A 22,275-nucleotide genomic window follows, 5' to 3' on the forward strand; every position below is an offset into this window, starting at 1 on the left:
TGCGACGCGTTTCAGCCGTCGCTTGGCGCTCGTCCCTCCCGACGCGTTGAGCGCGTTCTACCGAAAGTGCCGTCGGTCGGCCACTTCCAACAATCCCGCAAGACTATGATAGAAGAAGGAAAGACGGAATCACAGGCGATGACAACAGCGCCAACAAGCGCCACACAATTCGATGACCAGCCTGAGGATCTGACATTGCAACCCGGGGGGGTCATTTCGGGCGATGCAGTGCCCATACAAGACGCCGAATCGTCCGTCGCCCATGTGAATGAATTTTGTTCACTCATAAGCGTCGATGTCTAATTTGTGATCTTCTATCAGCCTCCAGCCTTACAACAATGCCAAGACTTCTTCCAAGGGACTTCAATTGGTGCCGACATGGCGCAAGCGAATTTCAACGCGTGTTTGAAGGTTGTAGGGGAACATCGTGGCTTGCAGTGCCTCGAGCTCCTTCGTATTTCATTGCAACTTGAGAATGCATTACCGCTAGTGCTGGCGGAAGCGTTATGGTCCGATCCCGATCAGCAGCGTCGTGAACATCCACGGCCTCCGCGCTCCAACGCAGACCTCAATCGCCTTCTAGGTGAAGGCGATATCGCTACATTCGCATTGAATGCCTGTTCCCAACGTGAGTCGAGAAGGCGTGCTTTTCCATGACCGAGTGCTTATGAGGTTCATATGACATTGACTTCTACTCCGCACACTCAGCGTCGCCTCCAAGCGATATGACAATCAACTCCGAGTATGCTGATACCTAATAACGGTCCCTTCACGGTTCTGCTAACAGTGCTTTACTCAGGCTTGAGCAACGACAACAAGGGTACCTAGCATTTCATAGCACGTACAAAGGTGACGCATTGGATCGATTCAAGGAGCAGCTACAGCACTGCCAAGAATATTACGACACAACAAAACACCACGGCCGTTATATCGCTCTGTTGCAATCTAGTGGCACAGGTAAATCGAGACTGGTGTCCGAGCTTTCTCACGACGTGAGTGGACGTCACGTCATCTCAAAACGCCCCAATGACTTAATCGTGTTGCAGTATCCCACCGTCAGCGTGTGTTTGCGTAAAGAGAATAACCCTGAGGACGGATGGCCACCTGTTGACACCCCTGCTTATGAATTTCTCAAGGAGCCACGCTCAACGAGATATATGGTTCGTCACATATAAATCAGTTCTCAACCCATAGGTTGATATCGTATCAGGGAGAGGAGCTTGCGGCCGCGTTTCTAGGCGCATTGTTTGAGCAGGTGACTGTAAGTATCGAAAGGTCAATTGGCGACCGGCCGAGCGATCTCATGGCATCATGGGACCTCCCCTTCGACCCCGCTAACGACTACTCACGGTCAGCTCGTTTCGATAATTTTGCTGCGGTGAAAGCGAATGCCTCAATTTTGCTTCAAAAGAACCTGAATGAACTTGTAGCACTGCGCCGGTTCAAGGAGGGAAAGGACCAGGATACGCCTGTTTGGCATCGACATGTCTATGGACAGCTATGCCAAGCTGCCGCAGATCGTCTTCGAGAGGTTTTGAGGAAGCGGCTTGGTCCGAGGTTCAAGTATTTCATTGTTGCCATCGATGAATGCACCCAACTCGGATCGACTCTAATGAAATACAATGATAGCAACGTCCATCGCGGCTCCGCCGAGTCGATGTCGGCAACAGCAATGCAGAATATCATGAAAGCCGCGGATATGTTCCATAAGGAGTTCTGGTATCTGCTCCTGGACACCAACTCCGCGATCTTCGATCTCGTTCCACCCACAGGCAATCTACCTCACTCTTTCCGTCTTGATGGCAAGCCGCATCCTCTTCCTCCTTGGGGATATTTTGGCTTTGATCAAATGGTGAAGGGCGACATCGAGCAGAATGGTGTCCCGACGTTGATGCAGGCTCTGACGCTCAATCGTATCAAGATGTATGGTCGTCCGGTGAATGTTGTTTCACCTACTAGGATCACTTTTTTGCAATGTACTAATGAGTGATAACATCTTCCATTTCGATGTCTTCAGTATTGGTCAACGCTCCCCGAAGACTCGCTGATCCCCCAGGCGAGAAGGAAGCTTCTCAGCTCTGACAGATTCGATCCCCAAGAAGAGTTATCCGTTCTAGCCCTGTATTCTGCTCGGGTTCTAGTGGAGATCGCGGAAGGTCCACCATCGTGTCGCTTGGCGATCAACAGCGTGCGCAGCCATATGCGCCTCTTCGTATCCATCGTCGATCGCAACACAGTTGAGACCTGCAGCCCCTCGGAGCCAATTCTCGCCCTCGCTGCAGCGCATACACTGAATGTCTTTCGCAAATCCTATGTGGAGGCGATACAGACGTTCATCAACAAGCTCGTCCTGCAAGGTGTTGTGCGGGACAGGAGTGCCACGGGCGAACTTGCATCGCGCTTTCTACTAATGATGACCCGCGATGCGGCGACTCCGAAATACATTGTGTGCTCCGATAGCATGCCAACCACGTCTATGCTGGCGACGGTGAAAGTCACCGATTTCCTGACGAAGATGATCGGCGAAGACGCACTAGAGAACGCAGCCAGCTTTTGGGCCCTCAAGAATTTCGGAGACAATGCTCACATCAACTTCACACATTTCATTCAGCTACCCGAAATCATTGAGGACGTCACCACCGAGTTTCTCTACTATCTTTGGTGCCGCACTGCTGCTGTTCAGTGCGCTATGAACCAACCAGTGATCGATGGTTTCATCGTGGTATATTGCAGTAGCTTGAATGAGCCCTTTGATCCGATGAAACTGAGTTACATCGCGTGGCGGACGAACGTTAAAGACCAGGCGACATCTTCCGACTCGCTTGTGAACACATTGACTGGACCTAGCGTTATACATGCTGGGGTTCGCCACAAGCCCAAGCACATTGTGATCCTCATGGATCTTGCAGTGTCAACCGAATCCGAGTTCGTTAGTGAATTTCGCTTGTCACACGCTGAGGCGACCGTCCCGTCGGGAGGCAGACGGTGGGGAGGGTATATAGAACAAGAGCCAAAGCGTTTCTGCCTGAGCATACGCGGTCACGACTATGCTGTCCTCAAGATCTACGATCGAGAAATACGAGGGAGTAATCCGAGCGAGTCATGTCTTACGCCGCTGTTCAGGCGAACATTGGCCGGAAGGGATGACCAGTCTGGTGCCTGCGTACGACAAATCGTCAATGACGTCTGCAACCTGTCTGGCAAGGACTTCATTGGCAACATGTACCAGTCGGGGAAGATTCGGTAAGACGACTCATCGGTCTGCCTACCACACGCAGCACGATGGTGTGGCAATATCTTTCGAAAGTAAACGCCTGTGCTTTTGGATTTCCCTCAACCTATCATGATCGAATAACATCTCTAGAATGTATGCGCTTGTAAGCACTTCAAGTTGAGTTGCCTCGGTATTTGAAAACCAGAAGGGGTATGGCGGCTGTCGTCACGATTGAATTACCGGCCGTTCTTGTCGTCCTGGTCTCTGTTATGGTACCTGTCGGGGAAACGGACTACATGAGCAACTCGCACAAGGGGAATACACATAAACATAACTGTGGGGCTGTTAGGACTTTGAAGCATCTTATCATGTTTATTTATAAAACTGCTGCTTCACGGGTGCAGTTGGCATGCCTTGCGCAAGATTTTTTCACTGGATAGTGGCGGAGAAACAAGATGGAGAATTTGAACGGTCAGTGAGAACAGATATCAATTCACATGTCATGCAAAAAACCATCAGTTTCACGTCCACTTTCAGCTGTGCCCCAAACATCCGTATCATTACCGGCCGCTATTAGTCGTAGTTACTTGACGCGGATCGGATCTGAATTGTATTCATCCTTTTCGCTCAGGATATCCAGTACTCAGCGTGCCTCAAGCCAGCCTACGGAATCCACGGCTTTCAACGTCGGGCTCGTATGCTGAGTGGCCATCAATGCACAGGCATGTTCCTCTAGTACGCCGCAGCGTCTCCACGAAGAGAGTGGTTCACACTGGCGGGCATTTGCTTTGACGTCCCACGAATGGCTCGTGCTAGGACAGTAGTTTCTCCTGAATATTCGAGAGGTAGGCGTACTCGTTGACGTACATATGTCCGGGCACGAATGAATCGCAGCGAGCGCGGGAACGGTCGGCGCATCCAGAATGATGGCGGTGTGGGGATTGCGGAAGTGGTCACCGGCTCAAATGGAGCCTGAATACATTCTTGGAAAAATGTACGTCGTACGATGCTGTGCGAGGTCGGTCGTGGCAGCTGATGCCGCTGCAGCCGCCGCACAATAGGAGAAGGTGAGGTGTGGCGAGCTGCTCACCGTCCTGCAGCACTTCAACTCCGCCAATAGCAAGTGCAGCATCTGTTAGCCAGCTGCCTCAGCGCTCCGAGAATGGGAAAGTAAACCATCGTGGCGCAAGGTTTGAACGGCAGAGGAACAGGGCAAGATCGATGAAAAGCTACAGGCATGAAGTGCTCACGCTTAGTGCTATGGATGCCCAGGTCCAGGTCACCAACAGGATAGATACAGCGCCGTTAGTCAAATGATAACTAATGGCAGGTAATCAAGGAGAGCATCCCCCGCCTGATATCCACCGACAAGAGTCAGAGACTAGATGACAAGGTCAACAGGTCAATTCTTCGCTCACTTTCATCCTGGCTTGCTTGCTTCGATGGTCCCCACTACCACATAGATCCTCGACACGTTGAAAGTTGACGGTTCATCAGGTTGCGGAGAGCAACCCGTGCATGCTACGCAATAGAAAGCAACAACCACTGAAATTCACGTCGGAAAGCAACTCGCTACCGATAGAAGGTACTTGGCACCGTCTTGGCCGCGCCACACCTGACGGCGAACTGGAGGAGAAAGCCAACTTAGCTGCAACCGGAACACAAGGCACCTCGAACGAGAACGGATATTGTACAAGGGCCGCAGCAACACCTTGAAAGGAGTTCTATTACAAGCCCGGGATCTCTCTCGACGCAATTTGCACGCGCAGGAAGAACATGTCATGGTAGATCGTGAAACATTTGATTGGAGTGACGCACCTGCCGGTATACAAGACTTATTGCCTTTCCGCGTACAGGTTCTTCCTTCCATCAGATCACGTTGCTACCACGTATTAGAGTCATAGAACTAAAACACTCGCACCTCAATTCTGGTGATTGATATGGCTCGCGAATGAAACACACTCTATCGGCGACTGGCAGCACAACGTCTGCCATGCGCGCGCCGCGCATAGCGATTTCGTGTATACACAGAATTCCTTTACTTTGCGCATACGGTAGCAGGAGAGCATGCTCGTGCAGATGCGTGACAGGCAGGATATAACGGGGACGAAGCGAGATAACAAAATACATCTTATGCCTCGGATGTCTTGGCTTGGAGTGGCTTGGCCCTCTTCAAGGCAGTGGTGTTCGCTCTGTAAATCACAGGCATTCGATCAACCTGCCGACCGCGATGATCGCATCTGAAACCGTTCTTGAACCGCACACATGCTTGACTTAGCGCTATGCGGCCAGAACCCGTCTTTTTGGTGCTTGACGCTCTGACCAGGTTTGCGCGAGGGTAGCCACACTGACGCTTTACGAGGCGATCGATGTGAGCGGTTGGCTTCAATGACTGGAAGTGCAGACGCGCGGCGTGCTGAAAGAAGATTTGGGGAGGAGGAGGAGGGGGGACAAGGCTGTTGTATTACACGGTATACCCTTGTACTGCTTGTGGAAAGGCGCAGTTGCCACGTGCGAGTTTGAACCAGGACCAGGTGTGCGCCACATCTCCGCCCACCCTTGCACACATTTGACAAACAGATGCGAATACCTATATCAAGGCGTCATATTCGAACGCATCTTCCCAATCAACTTTTCACCCATCCACTCGAACGGTGCCTTCTAAACGTACAGCGGACCAAATAACTAAAGATACGGACAAACCCCACAAGGCCATGACAGAAGAAGGAACTACGGAATTTGAGGTGGCGATGGCAGACGCAACCAGCGCCACGCAAAGCGAGAGCCAGCTCGAGGATCCGACGTTGCAGCAAGCGATCGATTCGGACGATGCAGTGCCCATGGAAGGCGTCGAGTCCTTCGTCGACCATGTGAGTGGATTCTATCTATTCGCTCATAAGCGTCGATGTCTGATTTTTTTTGAATTCTATCAGCGTTCAGACTTAGAACAGTGCCAAGACTTCTTCCAAGGGACTTCACGTACTCTCAACAGAGTGCGAATGAATTTCAAGGACTCTTTGGAGGTTGTAGACGAACGTCGTGGCTTGCAGTTCCTCAATATCCTTCTGTCCTTGTTGCAACCTGCGAATGCATTGCCGCAAGTGCTGGCGGAAGCGCTATGGTCGGATCCCGATCAGCAGCACCGCAACAATCCACATCCTGCGCACTCCAACGCAGACCTCAGTCGCCTTCTAGATGAAGGCGATATCGCTGCATTCGCGTTGAGAGCCTGTCGCCAACGTGAGTCGAGAAAGCATGCTTTGCCGCGATCGAATGCTTATGAGGCGTACTTTTGCTTCACACACTCAGCGTCACCTCCAAGGGATATGATAGTCGAATCTCCGTATGCTGATATCTAGTAACGGTCTCTTCACGGATTCGCTGACAGTGCTTCACCCAGGCTTGAACTACGACGACGGCTGCACGACGCATTTCATAGGACATACAGAGGTGATGCATTGGATCGATTCAAGGTGGAGCTACATCGTTGCCGAGACCATTACGACAAAAGCATGCACTACGGCCGTTGCATTGCTCTGTTGCAATCTAGTGGCACAGGTAAATCGAGACTGGTGTCCGAGCTTTCTCACGACGTGAGTGGACGTCACGTCATCTCAAAACGCCCCAATGATCTAATCGTGTTGCAGTATCCCACCATCAGCGTATGTTTGCGTCAAGAGAACCGCCCCGAGGACGGATGGCCACCTGTTGACACTCCTGCTTATGAGTTCTTCAAGGAGCCACGTCCAACGGGCTACATGGTTCGTCACATATCAATCAATTTATAACCCATGGGCTAATATCATATCAGGGGGAGGAGCTTGCGGCGGCGTTTCTGGGCGCGTTGTTTGAGCAGGTGGCTGTGAGTATCGAAAGGTCAACTGGTGACCAGCTGGGCGACCTCATGGCATCATGGGACCTCCCTTTCGACCCCGCTAACGACTACTCACGGTCACCTCGTTTCGAGAATTTTGCTGCGGTGAAAGCGAATGCCTCAATTTTGCTTCAGAAGAACCTGAATGAACTTGTAGCACTGCGCCGGTTCAAGGAGGGAAAGGACCAGGATACACCTGCTTGGCATCGACATGTCTATGAACAGCTATGCCAAGCCGGCGCGGATCACCTTCAAAAGGTTTTGAAGCAGCGGCATAATGCCGAGTTCCCGTATTTCATTGTGGCTATCGACGAATGCACCCAACTCGGGCCCAATCCAAGGAAGTCCAAAGACAACGAGGTCGATCGCGACTCCGTAGAGATGATGTCGCTGATAGCAATGCAGAGGATCATGAAAGCCGCGGATGCGTTCCATAAGCAGTTCTGGTTCCTGCTGCTGGATACCAACTCTGCGGTCTTCGATCTCGTTCCACCCACAGGCACGTTCGCTCCCTCTTTCCGACTTGATGGCAAGTTGCAACCTCTTCTTCCTTGGGGATACTTCGGCTTTGACCAAATGGTGAAGGGCGACATCGAGCAGAATGGTGTCCCGACGTTGACGGAGGCTCTGACGCTCAATCGTCTCAAGATGTATGGTCGTCCGGTGAATGTCGTTTCACTTTCTATGATCACTTTTTTTTGCGATGTACTGACGAATCTTAACGTCTTCCATCTTGATATCTGCAGTACTGGTCAACGCTCTCCGAAAACTCACTGATCGGTCAGGCGACAAGGAAGCTTCTTAACTCTGACAAATTGCAACCTCAAGATGAGCTATCCGTTCTGGCCCTGTTCTCTACTCGGGTTCTAGTGGAGATCGCGGAAGGCCCCGCAGCGTCTCGCCTGGCGATCAACAGCGTGCGCAGTCATATGCGCCTCTTTATATCCATCGTCGATCGCCACATAGTTGAGACCTGCGTCCCCTCGGAACCAATTCTCGCCCTCGCTGCAGCGTGTACACTGAATATCAATAAAAAAGCCTATGTGGAGGCGATCAAGACGTTCATCAACAAGCTCGTTTTGCAAGGCCTTGTGCAGGACAGGGGTTCCACGGGCGAACTTGTATCGCGCTTTCTACTAATGATGACCCGCGATGCGACGACTACGGAATTTGTCGTGCGCTCCGGTAGCAAGCCATACACGGATATGCTAGCGACGGTGAAAGTCACCGATTTCCTCACAAAGATGATTGGCGAAGACATAGAGAACGCAGCCGGCTTTTGGACCCTCAAGAATTTCGGAGACAATGCTCACATCAACTTCACACATTTCATTCGGCTGTCCGAAAACATTGAAGAAGTCACCACCGAGTTTCTCTACTACCTTTGGTGCCGCACTGCTGCTGTTCAGTGCGCTATGAACCAGCCAGTGATCGATGGCTTCATCGTGATATATTGCGGTAACTTGAACGAGCCCTTTGATCCGACGAAACTGAGTTACATCGCGTGGCAGACGAAGGCCAGAGATGAGGCAGCATCTAGTGGTCTGGCGAACGCATTGACTGGGCCACGAGTAAAGCATGGCGACGTGATCTATAAACCCGAGCACATCGTGATCCTCATGGATCTCGGAACGGCGACCGATTTCCAGTCGCAGGGTAAATTCCGTCTGTCGCATGCTACGGCGACCATGCCCAAGCCGTCCGCAGCCAAGAAGTCCGCAGCCAAATCGTCGGGAGGCGAACCGTCTGGAGGCAAACCGTCGGGAGGCGAACCGTCGGGAGGCGAACCGTCGGCAGCTGAACAGTCGGCAGACGAACCGTCGGGAGGCGAACCGTCGGCAGACGAACCGTCAACAGACGAATCGTCGAAAGCCAAACGATGGGGAGGGTATATAAAACCAGAGCCGATGCGTTTCTGCCTGAATATGCGCGGTCACGACTACGCTGTCCTCAAGGTCTACGATGAGACAATACGAGGGAACAATCCGAGCGAGTCTTTCCTCGCGCCGCTGTTTAAGAGCACGCTGGCCGGAAGGGGTGACCATTCTGGTATGTACGTGCGACAAGCCATCGATGGCATCTGCAAGCCGTCGCTCGAGAATTTTATCGGCGACTTGTACCAGTCGGGGAAGATTCGGTACTAAGACGACTTACCGGTCTCCATATTTCTTTTCTATACGCAACACGATGCTTTCCGCGATAGAGTAAACGCCTGTGCCACCTTTTAATCTTCCTCAGCCTGTTATTTTGTAATTATATCTCTCGAATGTATGCGCTTATAAGCACTTTTGAGTTGCCTCGGTACTTGAAAACCCGGCAGTAGAGGTGTGAGCGAGATTATCGGCTGTCACCATGATGGAGTTACCGGCTGTTCGTGTCGTCCTGATCACCGCTAAGTATGGTGTCAGACAAGGATATCCGGAGCGTTCCCGCGGAGGTTTGAAGGAATTGTCTCGTCTGCCCACGGGAGACTAAGTATGGTGCCTGTCGGGGAAATGGACTACGCGAATGCGCACAGCTTACTATGTTTGATAACAAAACTGATGCTTCAGATGTGGTTCTCATGATCCGATGCTCTGCTACTGTGCATGTAAGACCTCCACTGCATAATAATGATGAAAAAGGTCAGATGGAAAATCTGAATACACAGTGAGAACAAAACAGTCAAGTCTTGTCGTGAATAAACTCATCCTTGGTCCCTTCCAGAGTTAGATACGATTCGGAGGCGGATGATATCTCGGGCCAGTACTCTGCGGTTGACCCTTATTCAGGCCTGCAGACCGCACCGCATTCGGCGTCGGTTCGGGTGCTTGGTGTTAATCAACGTATGGCGACACAGAAATGTCTTCTCCACGGGTCTCGGGCCTGCAGCGCCTTCACGGTGCCACCTGCACTTACTCTAGTAAGTCTCCACCGCACGGTGATATCTTGTCGTACATTGTTACGTGAAATCCGCCTGAGTGTCCTCCGTTTTGCTTCTTCTTTCTGTTCCACGCGTCAGACCGCAGTGTGCACTCTGCACAATGCCAATGTGTTCTTCAATGCCGCCGCTTGAGCGACGCCTATCCCAACGGGAACAAAACTTACTAGTGATATTCGGAGTTTCAACCTGGCGAGTCTCTTGCCCCGCCGCACGCGACTCAAACCCCATCCCGCTTAATCTTACGGAGGAAAATGCAGGATGTTATTGAAGCCTCGGAAGCTTGCTAGTATTCTACAACAAAATTTGCGTTAACACGTAGAAGGAACCACAAGCCTGAGGTATGTTTCTCGTTTTAATTCCATGATCTTAATCATCTTCCCTGTACCTTCATACGACAGCATACAACGAGCAGGAAATACAGCAGCTCTCGTTAACGTCGGTCCGTAACGTCCTTCCACTGCATTGATTAATCTCTCGACGGAACTTACCGGTGTCATGGCGACACGCTTCTGCGCAATCTCCGTTCAGTCAACGGTCCACGGACAATCTGATCCTTGGAAGTGTTTCAACACTTGAGCACGCAAGCCCGCCGTCCACGTCGCACATAATTTCAGTCGATTTTTCCGGTGCCGGCCTCGGTGTATGGGGTCGGTTGCTGTCGTCCGTTGCGACATGGACGTGGCACGTCCAGGGCACCAATCGTCCTTGGGCGCAACATGGTCGTGATGCGCCCGTGGACGGTAACGGAGACGGACCGCGGGAGACGAAGGGCGCTTGCGAGCGGCGGGACGTTGGGGTTGCGCGCTAAGGCCCGAGGTAGGTGGTTAGGCTCGGATGGCGCAGTTGGTGCAAGGACAAATGAGTTGGGCAGATGACCATGTTGTCAGTATATCCTAATAGGGTGCATGGGCACAAAAGGCAAGCTCCGTGGAGAGCTCAAAGCTGCTTATGAGCAGCTCTAAGGTCGATCCTGGCCGGCCGTCGAGCTTCGAGCGCCACACAGACGTAAGAAGAGCGGAAACCTCGCACCAGCTGAGCAGGGCACGCGGATGGTCACTGGCGTAATTCACGCTACGCGCGACGTGCAGGCGTTAACATTGTATAATGCGGAAGGATCCATACGAGTCGACGGCAGGGAATCAGCTGCACAGGCAGTGGTGACGAAGAGGCGCATGCACTCGGTGGCGTGCAGGTTCTAAATCAGGAGCGAGCTCTCCCGGCGCGAATGAATGAATTGCAGTGAGCACGGGAACGGTCGGCGTCATCCATTTTTGCGTGTGAGGGAACGGGAATCGCGGAAGTGGCCACCGGCGTAAATAGAGCCCCCGTGCGTTTCATATGCATCGTGCTGTGCAATGCATGTTGTGCGAGGTCAGTCGAGGCAGTTCGTAGACTACACGGACCTGCATACAGACGTTGAAGGGCACCCATGGCTTGAGGATGTGGGTGTGGCGCCGGGGCTCCCCTGGGCTTGGCCCGGGATGGCCCTGAACGGAGCTCACGTGGGTGTGGCTGCACTGCATTTTTCCAGTGGTGCGCGGTGGTCCTCCGGCCGGACGCCGTTCCTATACATACATTTCCCCGCACTAGCTCATCGACTCCCTCCCCGTCGTCGCCCCATCTGCATCCAACACAAGACAAGCTGGCGACGAGCACCCCGCCTCCGCCTGCGTTTGTGTCTGACTCTGTCTGCGTTCCCGCGCATATACTCGCTCTCGACTGTCCGTGCGTGGACTGCTAGCACCAGGCTGCTCTATCTACTATCGTCTGCCGCTCACACTACCGATACACGATGCGCAAAGGCTGCTTGAAGCATTCGCCCCCGCAGACGCCGGAGCTCTCCCATTCGCCTTGGACGACGCCGAGTGCATCCGGGCGGACCTCACCTGCCCCGTCGCAGTGCGCGGGACCGTTCACCAGGCCGCCCCTCCGCAAGAACGTGTCCTTCTGCGAGGACTCGACGCTGGAGGAGGTATTCTTCGCAGACGAGTGGGACCGCTCGCCTGCCCCTGTCACGCCCAAGCTGTCGTACTCGTGAGTGTCGTGCTGTTTCTTGTCTACTGCTCGCTCGTGTGAGTCACGGTGAGACGCCAGAGCGGATGATCTATTGGGGAGACTGTTGGAAGTCGGGCGCACGCTGCGATGCCGACGACGTCATCTCCGCTATTCCTCGGTCTCTTATCTGTTGTTGCCTCGTCTTCGCCTCCCGATGCGCCGACGCCCGAAGTGGCCGCTGCATAAGCCTGCCGTTCACCAAACTCACACTGCCCCTGACTGATATCACTCGCACACATACTGATGGCTGCCCCTTCCGCCAACAGAGACGTCCTCGAGCTCAAGCAGCTCCTCGTGTCCCTCCCCCGCGCACCACCCCCACCCCCTACTCCCCGCCAGCCGTTCACGACCTCCCTTCCGCGCGACTGCCATACACCCTACGAACACTCTTGCTCCTATCCGTACCCCTCGTCGTCGTCGTCGTCCTCATCCTCATCCTCGGCGGCATCTTCCTTCAAGTCGCAGCCGTTCCCATGCTCGCGCTTTGCGTCACAGCCCAGCCAGACGCCCGACCGCTGGAAGAACCGTTCCCAGTTCGCGCGGCCCATCGATCCCGAGATTCTGCCGTACCTCGAAGCGGTGCCCATCAGGCTGCTCCCGCTGTTGGACTCGTCTGCGCAAGAGCCTGAGCCCGAGCCGTCAATACCGCCGCCGACGCCGGCGTCTGTGCGCGAGACACCCAAGGTGTCTTCGTTGGAATCTTGTCCGAATGCGGCTTGCATGCCTGCGAACCAGCATCACGAGCGGGACCGTCAGCCAAGTCCTAGCTTTGGTCCTGATTCCAACTGCACCGTGACCCCTAGTTCTCGCTCTGAAGAGATCTCACCTGCACCTTCACCACCGCTATCATCATCACCACATCTGCCGCCAGCTTCGTCCTCTTCCAGCATGCCGTCTTCACAGGCCACAACACCACCCCCGCCATCATCGCAACCTCCACACACCCCGCCATCCATCACGCTCCACTCGCCCTCCGGCACACAGCGCTCGCCCGCCGTCCCGCCTTCACCCTCACCCTCACCATCCCCATCCATGTCTCTTTCGCCGTCTCCGTCCAAACCACATGCGCCTCTACGGCCACCGCCACTCCGGATGAACATGGCCTTCGTGCCGCTGCTGCCCGCGCAAGATGCACCGAAGCCCGCGGAGAGTAGGAGGGAAGAGGGGAAGGAGGAACGGAGGCCGAAGAGGCAGATGAACTTTGCGTTCGTGCCGTTGATGGAGAAGCAGGCAGAAGAGCATATAGAGGGGGGGACGGAGGAGAAGGAGAGCGTACGCGAGGATGCGGAGCCGATGCCTTTGTGTTCTGTGGCGCCTGCGGAGAAGGTCGAGCTGACGTCTACCGGTGCCGAGGATGGTATCTTCCATGACACTGCCTTTGAGCATGACTCTGAACAGGACCAGGACGCCCAGTCTGAGCAGGAGCTCGAGTCGTCCACGCCATCGCTCTCCTCTGCGTCCGATACGGACAACGACAACGACACCGATGGCGAGCAGGAGAGCATGACGGACGTCGAGCCAGTGAACATAGGCGGCTGCGGCGGCTCGCGGGAGAAGCAGGCAGAGTACTTTGCGCCGCGGAGGGCGTGTGCGGCGCTCACGAGGATGGTGGGCAGGAAGGCAGGCAGGGAAGGATTGGAGGGCTTGGCAAAGCAAATCGTGAGGACGAGCTGGTCTATAGAAGTGGTAGGACACCGGGCCGATGTACGTGCATAGTGCGTAAATATATTTCCTTGCAAGTGGACCATCTGGATTGTTGGAGATGGGGCATGAACAAGGGCAGAGAGGGCTTTACACAGCTGCTTTCAAGACTAGAAAACGCGTTTAATGTAATGCAAAGCCAGCAAAGGCGGTATTTCATTTTGCCATCAAGGAAGGCATGTATTACATGGAATTCTCGCTATCATACAGACCCTGAAAAATTCGGTGGGTACGTGTCCTCTAAACTCATCTCATCGCTCCTATTGCCACTGCTTAGTTTGATTCGATTTGGAGCTCAGGCTTCGCCATCTGCAATGTCTGTGAATGTGAGTTCATGAGGACGATGTACCCTGAATTGAGGAATTCTAATACTTACCTGGCCATAGCGACTCGATTGGACGCATCGACACCGATGAGCACTGAAAAGGGATATTCGAGTCAGATCAGTGGCCCAGAGCACTGGCACGGCAAGCTCAGCAATGAGGATGTCATACCTGAAGCCTGGCAGAGTCGAACGGAGCACTTACACCCAATGCCAATGTTTATTTGAGCGCGGTTGAACCTGATTTAAAGAAAGAGTCCCGACGTAACTTTTGGGTCTCAAATCACGGTGCAATCATCAAAGTGATCGCAATCGCAAAGGACAGAGGCCTGAACTTGCACCCAGCCCTTGTCCGCACAGTCTCCAAATTATAATGCAGCGCGGGTTCACATCAGCTGAAAACGCACCGAATGGAGAGCCCAAAATGAGCCATCTCAGACTTGGGCCCAGACGACGAAGGTACTGCCATTACTCACACAGCGGAGTTCTAGCAGAAATCGTGGACCACATTTCCGCCCATGACGAGTTCCAGATTCGAGCGGAAGCATTGGGTTGCTAAGGATAGCGACCGAGATAGGAATTTGTGACACGGGATTTCATTTTTGTGTGACCAGCATGAGGTGAGATCAGCGATTTCATGCGCGATTCATCGACCCGACCGCTTGGAATGGGATCTCGTGGGTGCTTTCACACTTGATGACCGGCCTAGGACAGCTCTTCAATTGATCATCAGAAATTGCATCCGTCGCCGAACTGATTCTTTCAAAGGGACATTTCTAATGCAACAGAAATCGTGTGCAACTCTATGATCCACATCCTCCGCCTGCAGATCAGACCCAGAGCTTCTGCCAGTGGTGCATGCGTCCGCATAAAGTGAGCTATCATCTAGGTGGGCTTCGATGATCCTTCATGATGCTACGCGGCGGACTCTGGCATTCAAATCATCAAACCCTGGCCACACCATCAGTGCAATAATGGCGCCTCTGGAAAGGAGAGATCATGTTCTGGCACTGAGTTGGTCCAATTGTCCTACGGTACAAAGTGGCCGCCGCCCGGTCCTTCTGCACGGGCACAATGATGATCAAATGATAACGTATTCATGAGAAGCTTCCGCGGCCGAGAACAAACCACTTGGAAGGCCGCACTCTCTTCCTTACTTGCATTTCCGAACTTCAACAGGTCCACCAAGGTCCGACAACTGGGAGGGCAATGATAGAATAAAAGGTCGTGCAAGTTTGGCAAGCAGGATCTTGCAGAACTGGTTCCATTATGCGAACAGTCAATGAACTTCGCTACGTCCTGAGTAAATAAGCGGATCTTCCCTTTACACCCGGCCTCGAATCTAGTCCCACCGTATATCAGAAGCATCGTGTTGACTCACGGCGCCTTCATGATGACCCTTGCGGCGAACTCTCCCATACGCGGTATGTCTGACCACTGCCCTGGTTCTGTGAGTGATGCATACCGACAATCTCAATCGTCCACGAGCTTGATCGTGACTTCACAGAGCTGCTGTGGACCTTGCAACATCTGGCTCCTTCCAGGGTACGGACTGCGTTCAAGACCCTGTCATCCATTGCAAGCCGATGGACAGCGATGGGCACAGTCTCGGGCGCATTGCATGCATGGCCGGCTTCCGGAAGGCGAAGTCGTCAGAACGTAATAGCGGGCATGTTCCAGCTTGAGTCAGAACAAAATTGAGGGCTGCGAACGGGTCCGAGAGCATGGATGCTTCCGCTTCTGATGTGCGAACATCGCCATTGTTCTGCACGCTCTCACGTACGCGGCGCAAGGTGGGGATGAGCTCTTTCACCATCGCCTTTGTATCCCGACGTGCGCCTCACGTAGGTATGATCGTGCCTATGGTGTCGCGAGGCGAGACAGACCAGTCACTTTCGAAACCCCATGTCGACCGCGTCTATGCAGGTGAGTCCATCAGTTCTGTTATCGATCCAGCGTGACTTTACGTACAGGCTTTTTGGGGCACGGTTCGATTGCACGGGTGTCCGATGCGTCGAGATAGGGCCAGCCCAGACATGAGAAATCCGAGGCTGGGGAGGTATATAGGTTGATCGCGCTGGATCAGCCTCTCGACCCTTTGATCTAATCCATCCTCCTCCGTCGTACACACGACGCGCCCTCTCGTGCTCCATCACCGCTCAAAGCACCCACGGCGCGTCATCTGCCTTTATCACGTATGTACCGTCCCACCACCCACACGCGCACTCACTAATCACCTTCGTCCCACACTTTTGACGAGCACCGTCGAGCGCATGCCCGCTTCGAGTCCGCCGTGCAAGCCGACCATGTCACCGCGTCCCCTTGTCGAGCCCCCGTAAGCCTCTCCCCTGCCACAGACCTGCCTGTTCGCGCTCACTTAACGCAGACAAGCCATCACCGTTCACGCTCACACGCACCGACAATGAACCGCCCTCCCATACATTGACGCACAGACAACCGCCTCGCAAGACCAGCCATGTTTGGCGGCACACATCGAGTCGAGCAGAGTGGCACAGCCTGGCCGGGCACACCAACTCACCTGCACCTCGGTATGTGCACTCTGCTGCCTGGGCCCTGCACGCGCCGCTCACCCACCACACCTACAGACCCGCTTTCCATTCTTCTTAAACCACATGTACCGTGCCGTTCCCACCGAGCCACTGTCCAACGGCCCCATCCAATCCCTAATCACGGTCGCCTCGCGCGGCAGGACATCGAATCGAATCGCCCCGATGGTTTGCCTGCGCGGAAGACTGGCCGGCACGCGAACTCGCCTGTACCATCTACTGGCTCGGTACGTGCCTGCACGCGCCGTTGGCCTGCCACGCCTACAGACCTGCTCTCCACTCTTTTCGAACCACATGTACTGCGTCATTCCCACTCGTCCCGTCTCCGATCACGGTCGCCTCGCACGACGGGACATCAAACCCAACGCCATTTGATGCGCCTGCGCCGAATACTGGTCGGACGCACCATCTCGCTTCCACCATCTGCTGGCTCGGTATGTATCTTCTGCTGCCTGGGCCTGCACGCGCCGTAGGCCTGCCACGCCTATGGACCCGCTCTCCGTCTTTTGTAAACGAGACGTCATGCGCCGCACCCGCTGCCCAATGGCCCCATCTCATTTGCGATGACGATCGCCTCGCAGGCGGCGATATACAGCGCCATAGAAACATCGGTCGCCCGCGCCACGTACTGGCCGGACGATCACCTCGCAGGCGGCGGTATATCAAATCGAGCGCTGTAGAAACATCGATTCGCCCGCGCCGCATACTGGCCGGGTACACCACTCTCCAGGCCACCGCCTAACGCGTCCACTCACGTCCCTCGTCGAAAACGAATCCTTCAAGAGCGTACTCACCACGCATCTGCTTGCCATCATCAACGCACCGAATCGAGGACCCCGCTGGACTTTGCCTGCTGGCCAAGTAAGCACACGCCCGCGCCGCCCTCGCGCACACGCAGACTGCTGACGCGCGTTCCTTCAGGCATGCTTCTGACCCTGCGCAACGCAGGTAGGTGGAAAGCGCACTCGAGGGCTGGACCTGTGCTGACGGCTTGCGTGGCTTTGCATGAACGTGTCGGTGTAGAAATATATTGCGGAGACCATGTAGCACATAGGGAGGGAGGGCAAAGGATGAAATAAACAGTGTTGAGCACATGTGCCGCGCGGACTTGAGGCCGCAGTGAACACGTCGTGCCAACAAGCAGAAGAGCATGTGCTGGCCGAGCGCGACGCACTGTGAGAGACGCGAGCAGAACGCTCGACGAGCCTGGTGGCTGGCTGACGCGACGAGCGCAGCCATGGCCAGTACGAGTGAGAAGATGGAGACGCGCCTCGAGACGGCGCGAGCTGCGCGTAGGGTCGCCCCTCTTACGATCGAACCCCGGAGCCCGACATGTCGCGAACGCGCGGATGCTCTGTGCGTTCGCGATGCGTTCACAGACAGCGCGTGGATAGTGTCGAACTGAACGCGCGTCGGCGGTGTTGAGAGAGTAGCCTAGTGCAAGCGGTGCTGCGAGGCGTTTGAGCGGTCGGTCCCCACTCGTCTGCGAAAAGAGCGTCGAGTGCGCGCAGACGAGACGGTCTTGCGCAGGGGCGGCGAGTGCGTCAGGCAGCTGGTGTGCATAGTGCGTCGAGTGGGGAGCATAAGCGGCAGACGAGAATAGACGGAGCCTGGCGCTAGCGGACCAACGAGAGCGAAGATGTGCGCAGGGCTAGATATTCATACTGTGATATGTGCACGACGAGATGCGACGCCATCGACGCGTTAATGCGCGCGATAGGATGACGAGCCAAGACAGTTGACCACCACCGACGTCCCCCGTTCCACTACTCCCTACGGGAGTTTAGAATCTCACGATCCGCTGCGCCACACTCTCCCCCGCTCTGCGCAGACCGGATGGTTAGGCTCGGATGGCGCTGTTGCTGCAAGGACAAATGAGTTGGGCCGTGGAGAGCTCAAAGCTGCTTATGAGCAGCTCTAAGGTCGATCCTAGCCTGCTATCGAGCTTCGAGCGCCACACAAGACGTAAGAAGAGCGGAAACCTCGCACCAGGCACGCGGATGGTCACTGGCGTAATTCACGCTACGCGCGACGTGCAGGCGTTAACATTGTATAATGCGGAAGGATCCATACGAGTCGACGGCAGGGAATCAGCTGCACAGGCAGTGGTGACGAAGAGGCGCATGCACTCGGTGGCGTGCAGAAGTTCTAAATCAGGAGCGAGCTCTCCCGGCGCGATGAATGAATGAATTGCAGTGAACACGGGAACGGTCGGCGCATCCATTTTTGCGTGTAAGGGAACGGGAATCGCGGAAGTGGCCACCGGCGTAAATAGAGCCCCCGTGCGTTTCATATGCATTGTGCGGTGCAGTGCATGTTGTGCGAGGTCAGTCGAGGCAGCTCGTAGACTACACGACCTGCATATGCAAAGTTGGAGGGCACCCATGCTTGAGGATGTGCGTGTGGCGTCGGGACTTCCCTGGGCTTGGCCCGGGATGGCCCTGAACGGAGCTCACGTGGGATGTGGCTACACTCCAGTGGTGCGCGGTGGTCCTCCGGCCGGACGCCGTTCCTATACATACATTTCCCCGCACTATCCCTGCTCATCGACTCCCTCCCCGTCGTCGCCCCATCTGCATCCAACACACAGACAAGCTGGCGACGAGCACCCCGCCTCCGCCTGCGTTTGTGTTCGATTCTGTGCCGGTGTTCGACTCTGTCTGCGTTCCCGCGCATATACTTGCTCTCGACTGTCCGTGCGTGGACTGCTAGCACCAGGCTGCTCTATCTACTATCGTCTGCCGCTCACACTACCGATACACGATGCGCAAAGGCTGCCTGAAGCACTCGCCCCCGCAGACGCCGGAGCTCTCCCATTCGCCTTGGACGACGCCCAGTGCATCCGGGCGGACCTCACCTGCCCCGTCGCAGTGCGCGGGACCGTTCACCAGGCCGCCCCTCCGCAAGAACGTGTCCTTCTGCGAGGACTCGACGCTGGAGGAGGTATTCTTCGCAGACGAGTGGGACCGGTCGCCTGCCCCTGTCACGCCCAAGCTGTCGTACTCGTGAGTGTCGTGCTGTGCTGTGTTTCTTGTCTGCTTCTCGCTTGCGTGAGTCACGGAGATGCTAGAGCGGATGATCCATTTGGGAGACTGTTCGAAGTCGGGCGCACGCTGCGATGCCGACGACGTCATTTCCGTTCTTCCTCGGTCTCTTATCTGTTGTTGCCTCGTCTTCGCCTCCCGATGCGCCGACGCCCGAAGTGGCGGCTGCAAAGGGGTACATAAGCCTGCCGTTCATCAACCTGTCGTGCTGTGCCGTGTCTCTCGTCTGCTTCTCATTCGCGTGAGTCACGGAGAGACACCAGAGCAGATGATATATTTCAGTGACCGTTGGAAGTCGGACGCACGCTGCGATGCGATGGCCGACGACGTCATTTCCGTTCTTCCTATCTGTTGTTGCCTGTCTTCGCCTCTCGATGCGCCGACGCCCGAAGTGGCCGCTGCAGAGGGGTACATAAGCCTGCCGTTCACCAAACTCACACTGCCCCTGACTGATATCACCGCACACATACTGATGACTGCCCCTTCCACCGACAGAGACGTCCTCGAGCTCAAGCAGCTCCTCGTGTCCCTCCCCCGCGCACCACCCCCACCCCCTACTCCCCGCCAGCCGTTCACGACCTCCCTTCCGCGCGACTGCCACACACCCTACGAACATTCTTGCTCCTACCCGTACCCCTCGTCGTCGTCGTCGTCGTCCTCATCCTCCTCGGCGGCATCCTCCTACACGCCGCAGCCGTTCCCCTGCTCGCGCTTTGCGTCACAGCCCAGCCAGACGCCTGACCGCTGGAAGAACCGTTCCCAGTTCGCGCGGCCCATCGACCCCGAGATTCTGCCCTACCTCGAAGCGGTGCCCATCAGGCTGCTCCCGCTGTTGGACTCGTCTGCGCAAGAGCCCGAGCCAGAGCCAGAGCCGTCAATACCGCCGCCCCTGCCGACGCCGGCATCTGCGCCCGAGACACCCAAGCTGTCTTCGTTGAAACCTGGTCCGATCGCGGCTTCCATCCCTGCGGACCAGCATCACGAGCGAGACCGTCAGCCAAGTCCTAGCCATGGTCTTGATTCCAACTCCACCGTGACCCCTACTTCTCGCTCTGAAGAGGTCTCACCTGCACCTTCACCACTACCATCATCACCACCACATCCGCCGCCACCCTCGTCCTCGTCCAGCATGCCGTCTTCACAGGCCACACCACCACCCCCGCCATCATCGCAATCCCCACGCACCCCGCCATCCATCACGCTCCACTCGCCCTCTGGCACACAGCGCTTGCCCGCCGTCCCGCCTTCACCCTCACCCTCACCATCCCCATCCATATCCTCTCTTTTCCCGTCTTCGCCCAAACCACACGCACCCCTACCACCCCCGCCACACCGCCTGAACATGGCCTTCGTGCCGCTGCTGCCCGCGCAAGATGCGCCGAAGCCGGCGGAGAGCAGGAGGGAAGAGCGGAAGGAGGAACGGAGGCCGAAGAGACAGATGAACTTTGCGTTCGTGCCGTTGATGGAGAAGCAGGATGAAGATGAGCATATAGAGGGAGGGACGAAGGAGAAGGAGAGCGTACGTGAGGATGCGGAGCAGACGCCGTTGCGTTCTTTGGCGCCTGCGGAGAAGGTCGAGCTGACGCCTACCGGTGCCGAGGAGGATGGTATCTTCCATGACACTGCCTTTGAGCATGACTCTGAACAGGACGGCCAGTCTGAGCAGGAGCTCGAGTCGTCCACGCCATCGCTCTCCTCTGCGTCCGATACGGACAATGACAATGACACAGATGGCGAGCAGGAGAGCGTGGCGAACGTCGAGCCAACGAAGATCGGCGGCGGCGGCAGCTTGCACGAGAAGCAGGCAGAGTACTTTGCGCCGCGGAGGGCGTGTGCGGCGCTCACGAGGATGGTGGGCATGCAGGGGGGAGCGGGAGATGGGAGGAAGGTGAGGCTGGCGGCGTTGCCGAGCACGCCGCTCGTGCCGCCGAGCCCGTTCGTGCTGGATGCGAGCGGGGAGGTTGTCGTTGTAGATGAGAGGAGGGAGAGGAACTGAGAGTAGAAGATAGAAAGGGCGGAGATAGAGGGGGCGTCGGGAGTGGCGTTGGGTGTCCCATTTTGTCATTTGTCCTTACCCGTTCGACGCATCGGTGCACGGACGGGTAAAGCGCGTATGAAGACGACTACACATTAGACATCTCCCAGCGCGTAGCCTACTATATCATTGACTTCATTATTAGATAATGTCTGCTTCACGCGTCTCCGTCATGGTCTGCCCATCTTGCCCTCTATAGCGTATGTCAAGTTCCCTTTAGTGTCTGCCCAGCCCGACTTACAGTGCAACTCCCTCCTCCGTCTTCGGTCCTCCCTCCCCCTGCTTGCTTCATTCTTGCCGTTCCGTGATAGCGTAGCTCGAGTCCTTCGAGCATTGTAGAGCGTAGAGCGTAGAGATCCTACGGTGTCATACCAGTTTGCGGACGTGCATACGTACCGTATTACCCTATCCGTGTTCGGTGCTCGGATATAGAGAGTCGTTGCAGACACGATACATGTACATGCAGGATTTAGTACTCCAGTTGGGCGTCTTCTACATTCTGTTTTGGTTTTATCATGTCGTGCCTGTTGGGAGCTGTTG

The 22,275-nt window shown here is 55.3% G+C and overlaps 6 protein-coding genes across 6 annotated transcripts; 5 read left to right on the top strand and 1 right to left on the bottom strand.

Moving 5' to 3' along the window:
• On the top strand, nucleotides 1-3,337 carry LAESUDRAFT_113991 (uncharacterized protein). Its single transcript, XM_040901218.1, has 7 exons — nucleotides 1-264; nucleotides 322-628; nucleotides 709-742; nucleotides 800-992; nucleotides 1,047-1,160; nucleotides 1,211-1,936; nucleotides 2,018-3,337. Exons 1-7 carry the CDS (start codon nucleotides 106-108, stop codon nucleotides 3,245-3,247), a joined length of 2,763 nt encoding a protein of 920 aa, XP_040765256.1. The 5' UTR covers nucleotides 1-105; the 3' UTR covers nucleotides 3,248-3,337.
• LAESUDRAFT_113883 (uncharacterized protein) lies at nucleotides 3,338-3,782 on the top strand. The gene has a single exon (XM_040901217.1). The coding sequence runs from the start codon at nucleotides 3,427-3,429 to the stop codon at nucleotides 3,652-3,654; it is 228 nt and encodes a 75-aa protein (XP_040765257.1). The 5' UTR covers nucleotides 3,338-3,426; the 3' UTR covers nucleotides 3,655-3,782.
• A 1,878-nt stretch (nucleotides 3,783-5,660) lies between these two features.
• LAESUDRAFT_113639 (uncharacterized protein) lies at nucleotides 5,661-9,485 on the top strand. The gene is made up of 8 exons (XM_040901216.1): nucleotides 5,661-5,748; nucleotides 5,815-6,084; nucleotides 6,148-6,454; nucleotides 6,524-6,557; nucleotides 6,615-6,807; nucleotides 6,862-6,975; nucleotides 7,026-7,751; nucleotides 7,835-9,485. Exons 2-8 carry the CDS (start codon nucleotides 5,929-5,931, stop codon nucleotides 9,230-9,232), a joined length of 2,928 nt encoding a protein of 975 aa, XP_040765258.1. The 5' UTR covers nucleotides 5,661-5,748; nucleotides 5,815-5,928; the 3' UTR covers nucleotides 9,233-9,485.
• Nucleotides 9,486-11,669: 2,184 nt separating this feature from the next.
• On the top strand, nucleotides 11,670-13,701 carry LAESUDRAFT_113551 (uncharacterized protein). Its single transcript, XM_040901215.1, has 4 exons — nucleotides 11,670-12,045; nucleotides 12,333-13,318; nucleotides 13,420-13,559; nucleotides 13,691-13,701. The coding sequence occupies exons 1-3, from the start codon at nucleotides 11,804-11,806 to the stop codon at nucleotides 13,434-13,436; spliced, it is 1,245 nt and encodes a 414-aa protein (XP_040765259.1). The 5' UTR covers nucleotides 11,670-11,803; the 3' UTR covers nucleotides 13,437-13,559; nucleotides 13,691-13,701.
• Nucleotides 13,702-17,470: 3,769 nt separating this feature from the next.
• LAESUDRAFT_758528 (uncharacterized protein) lies at nucleotides 17,471-18,353 on the bottom strand (the record flags this gene model as incomplete). Its single annotated transcript, XM_040912456.1, has 2 exons — nucleotides 17,471-18,208; nucleotides 18,282-18,353. 2 exons carry the CDS (start codon nucleotides 18,351-18,353, stop codon nucleotides 17,471-17,473), a joined length of 810 nt encoding a protein of 269 aa, XP_040765260.1.
• An 878-nt stretch (nucleotides 18,354-19,231) lies between these two features.
• LAESUDRAFT_113462 (uncharacterized protein) lies at nucleotides 19,232-21,172 on the top strand. Its single transcript, XM_040901214.1, has 3 exons — nucleotides 19,232-19,661; nucleotides 20,196-20,856; nucleotides 20,969-21,172. Exons 1-3 carry the CDS (start codon nucleotides 19,420-19,422, stop codon nucleotides 21,038-21,040), a joined length of 975 nt encoding a protein of 324 aa, XP_040765261.1. The 5' UTR covers nucleotides 19,232-19,419; the 3' UTR covers nucleotides 21,041-21,172.
• The last annotated feature ends 1,103 nt before the right edge of the window (nucleotides 21,173-22,275 follow it).

The sequence above is a fragment of the Laetiporus sulphureus genome, assembly GCF_001632365.1.
Source record: "Laetiporus sulphureus 93-53 unplaced genomic scaffold LAESUscaffold_15, whole genome shotgun sequence".
In the NCBI taxonomy this organism is placed as follows: Eukaryota; Fungi; Basidiomycota; class Agaricomycetes; order Polyporales; family Laetiporaceae; genus Laetiporus; species Laetiporus sulphureus.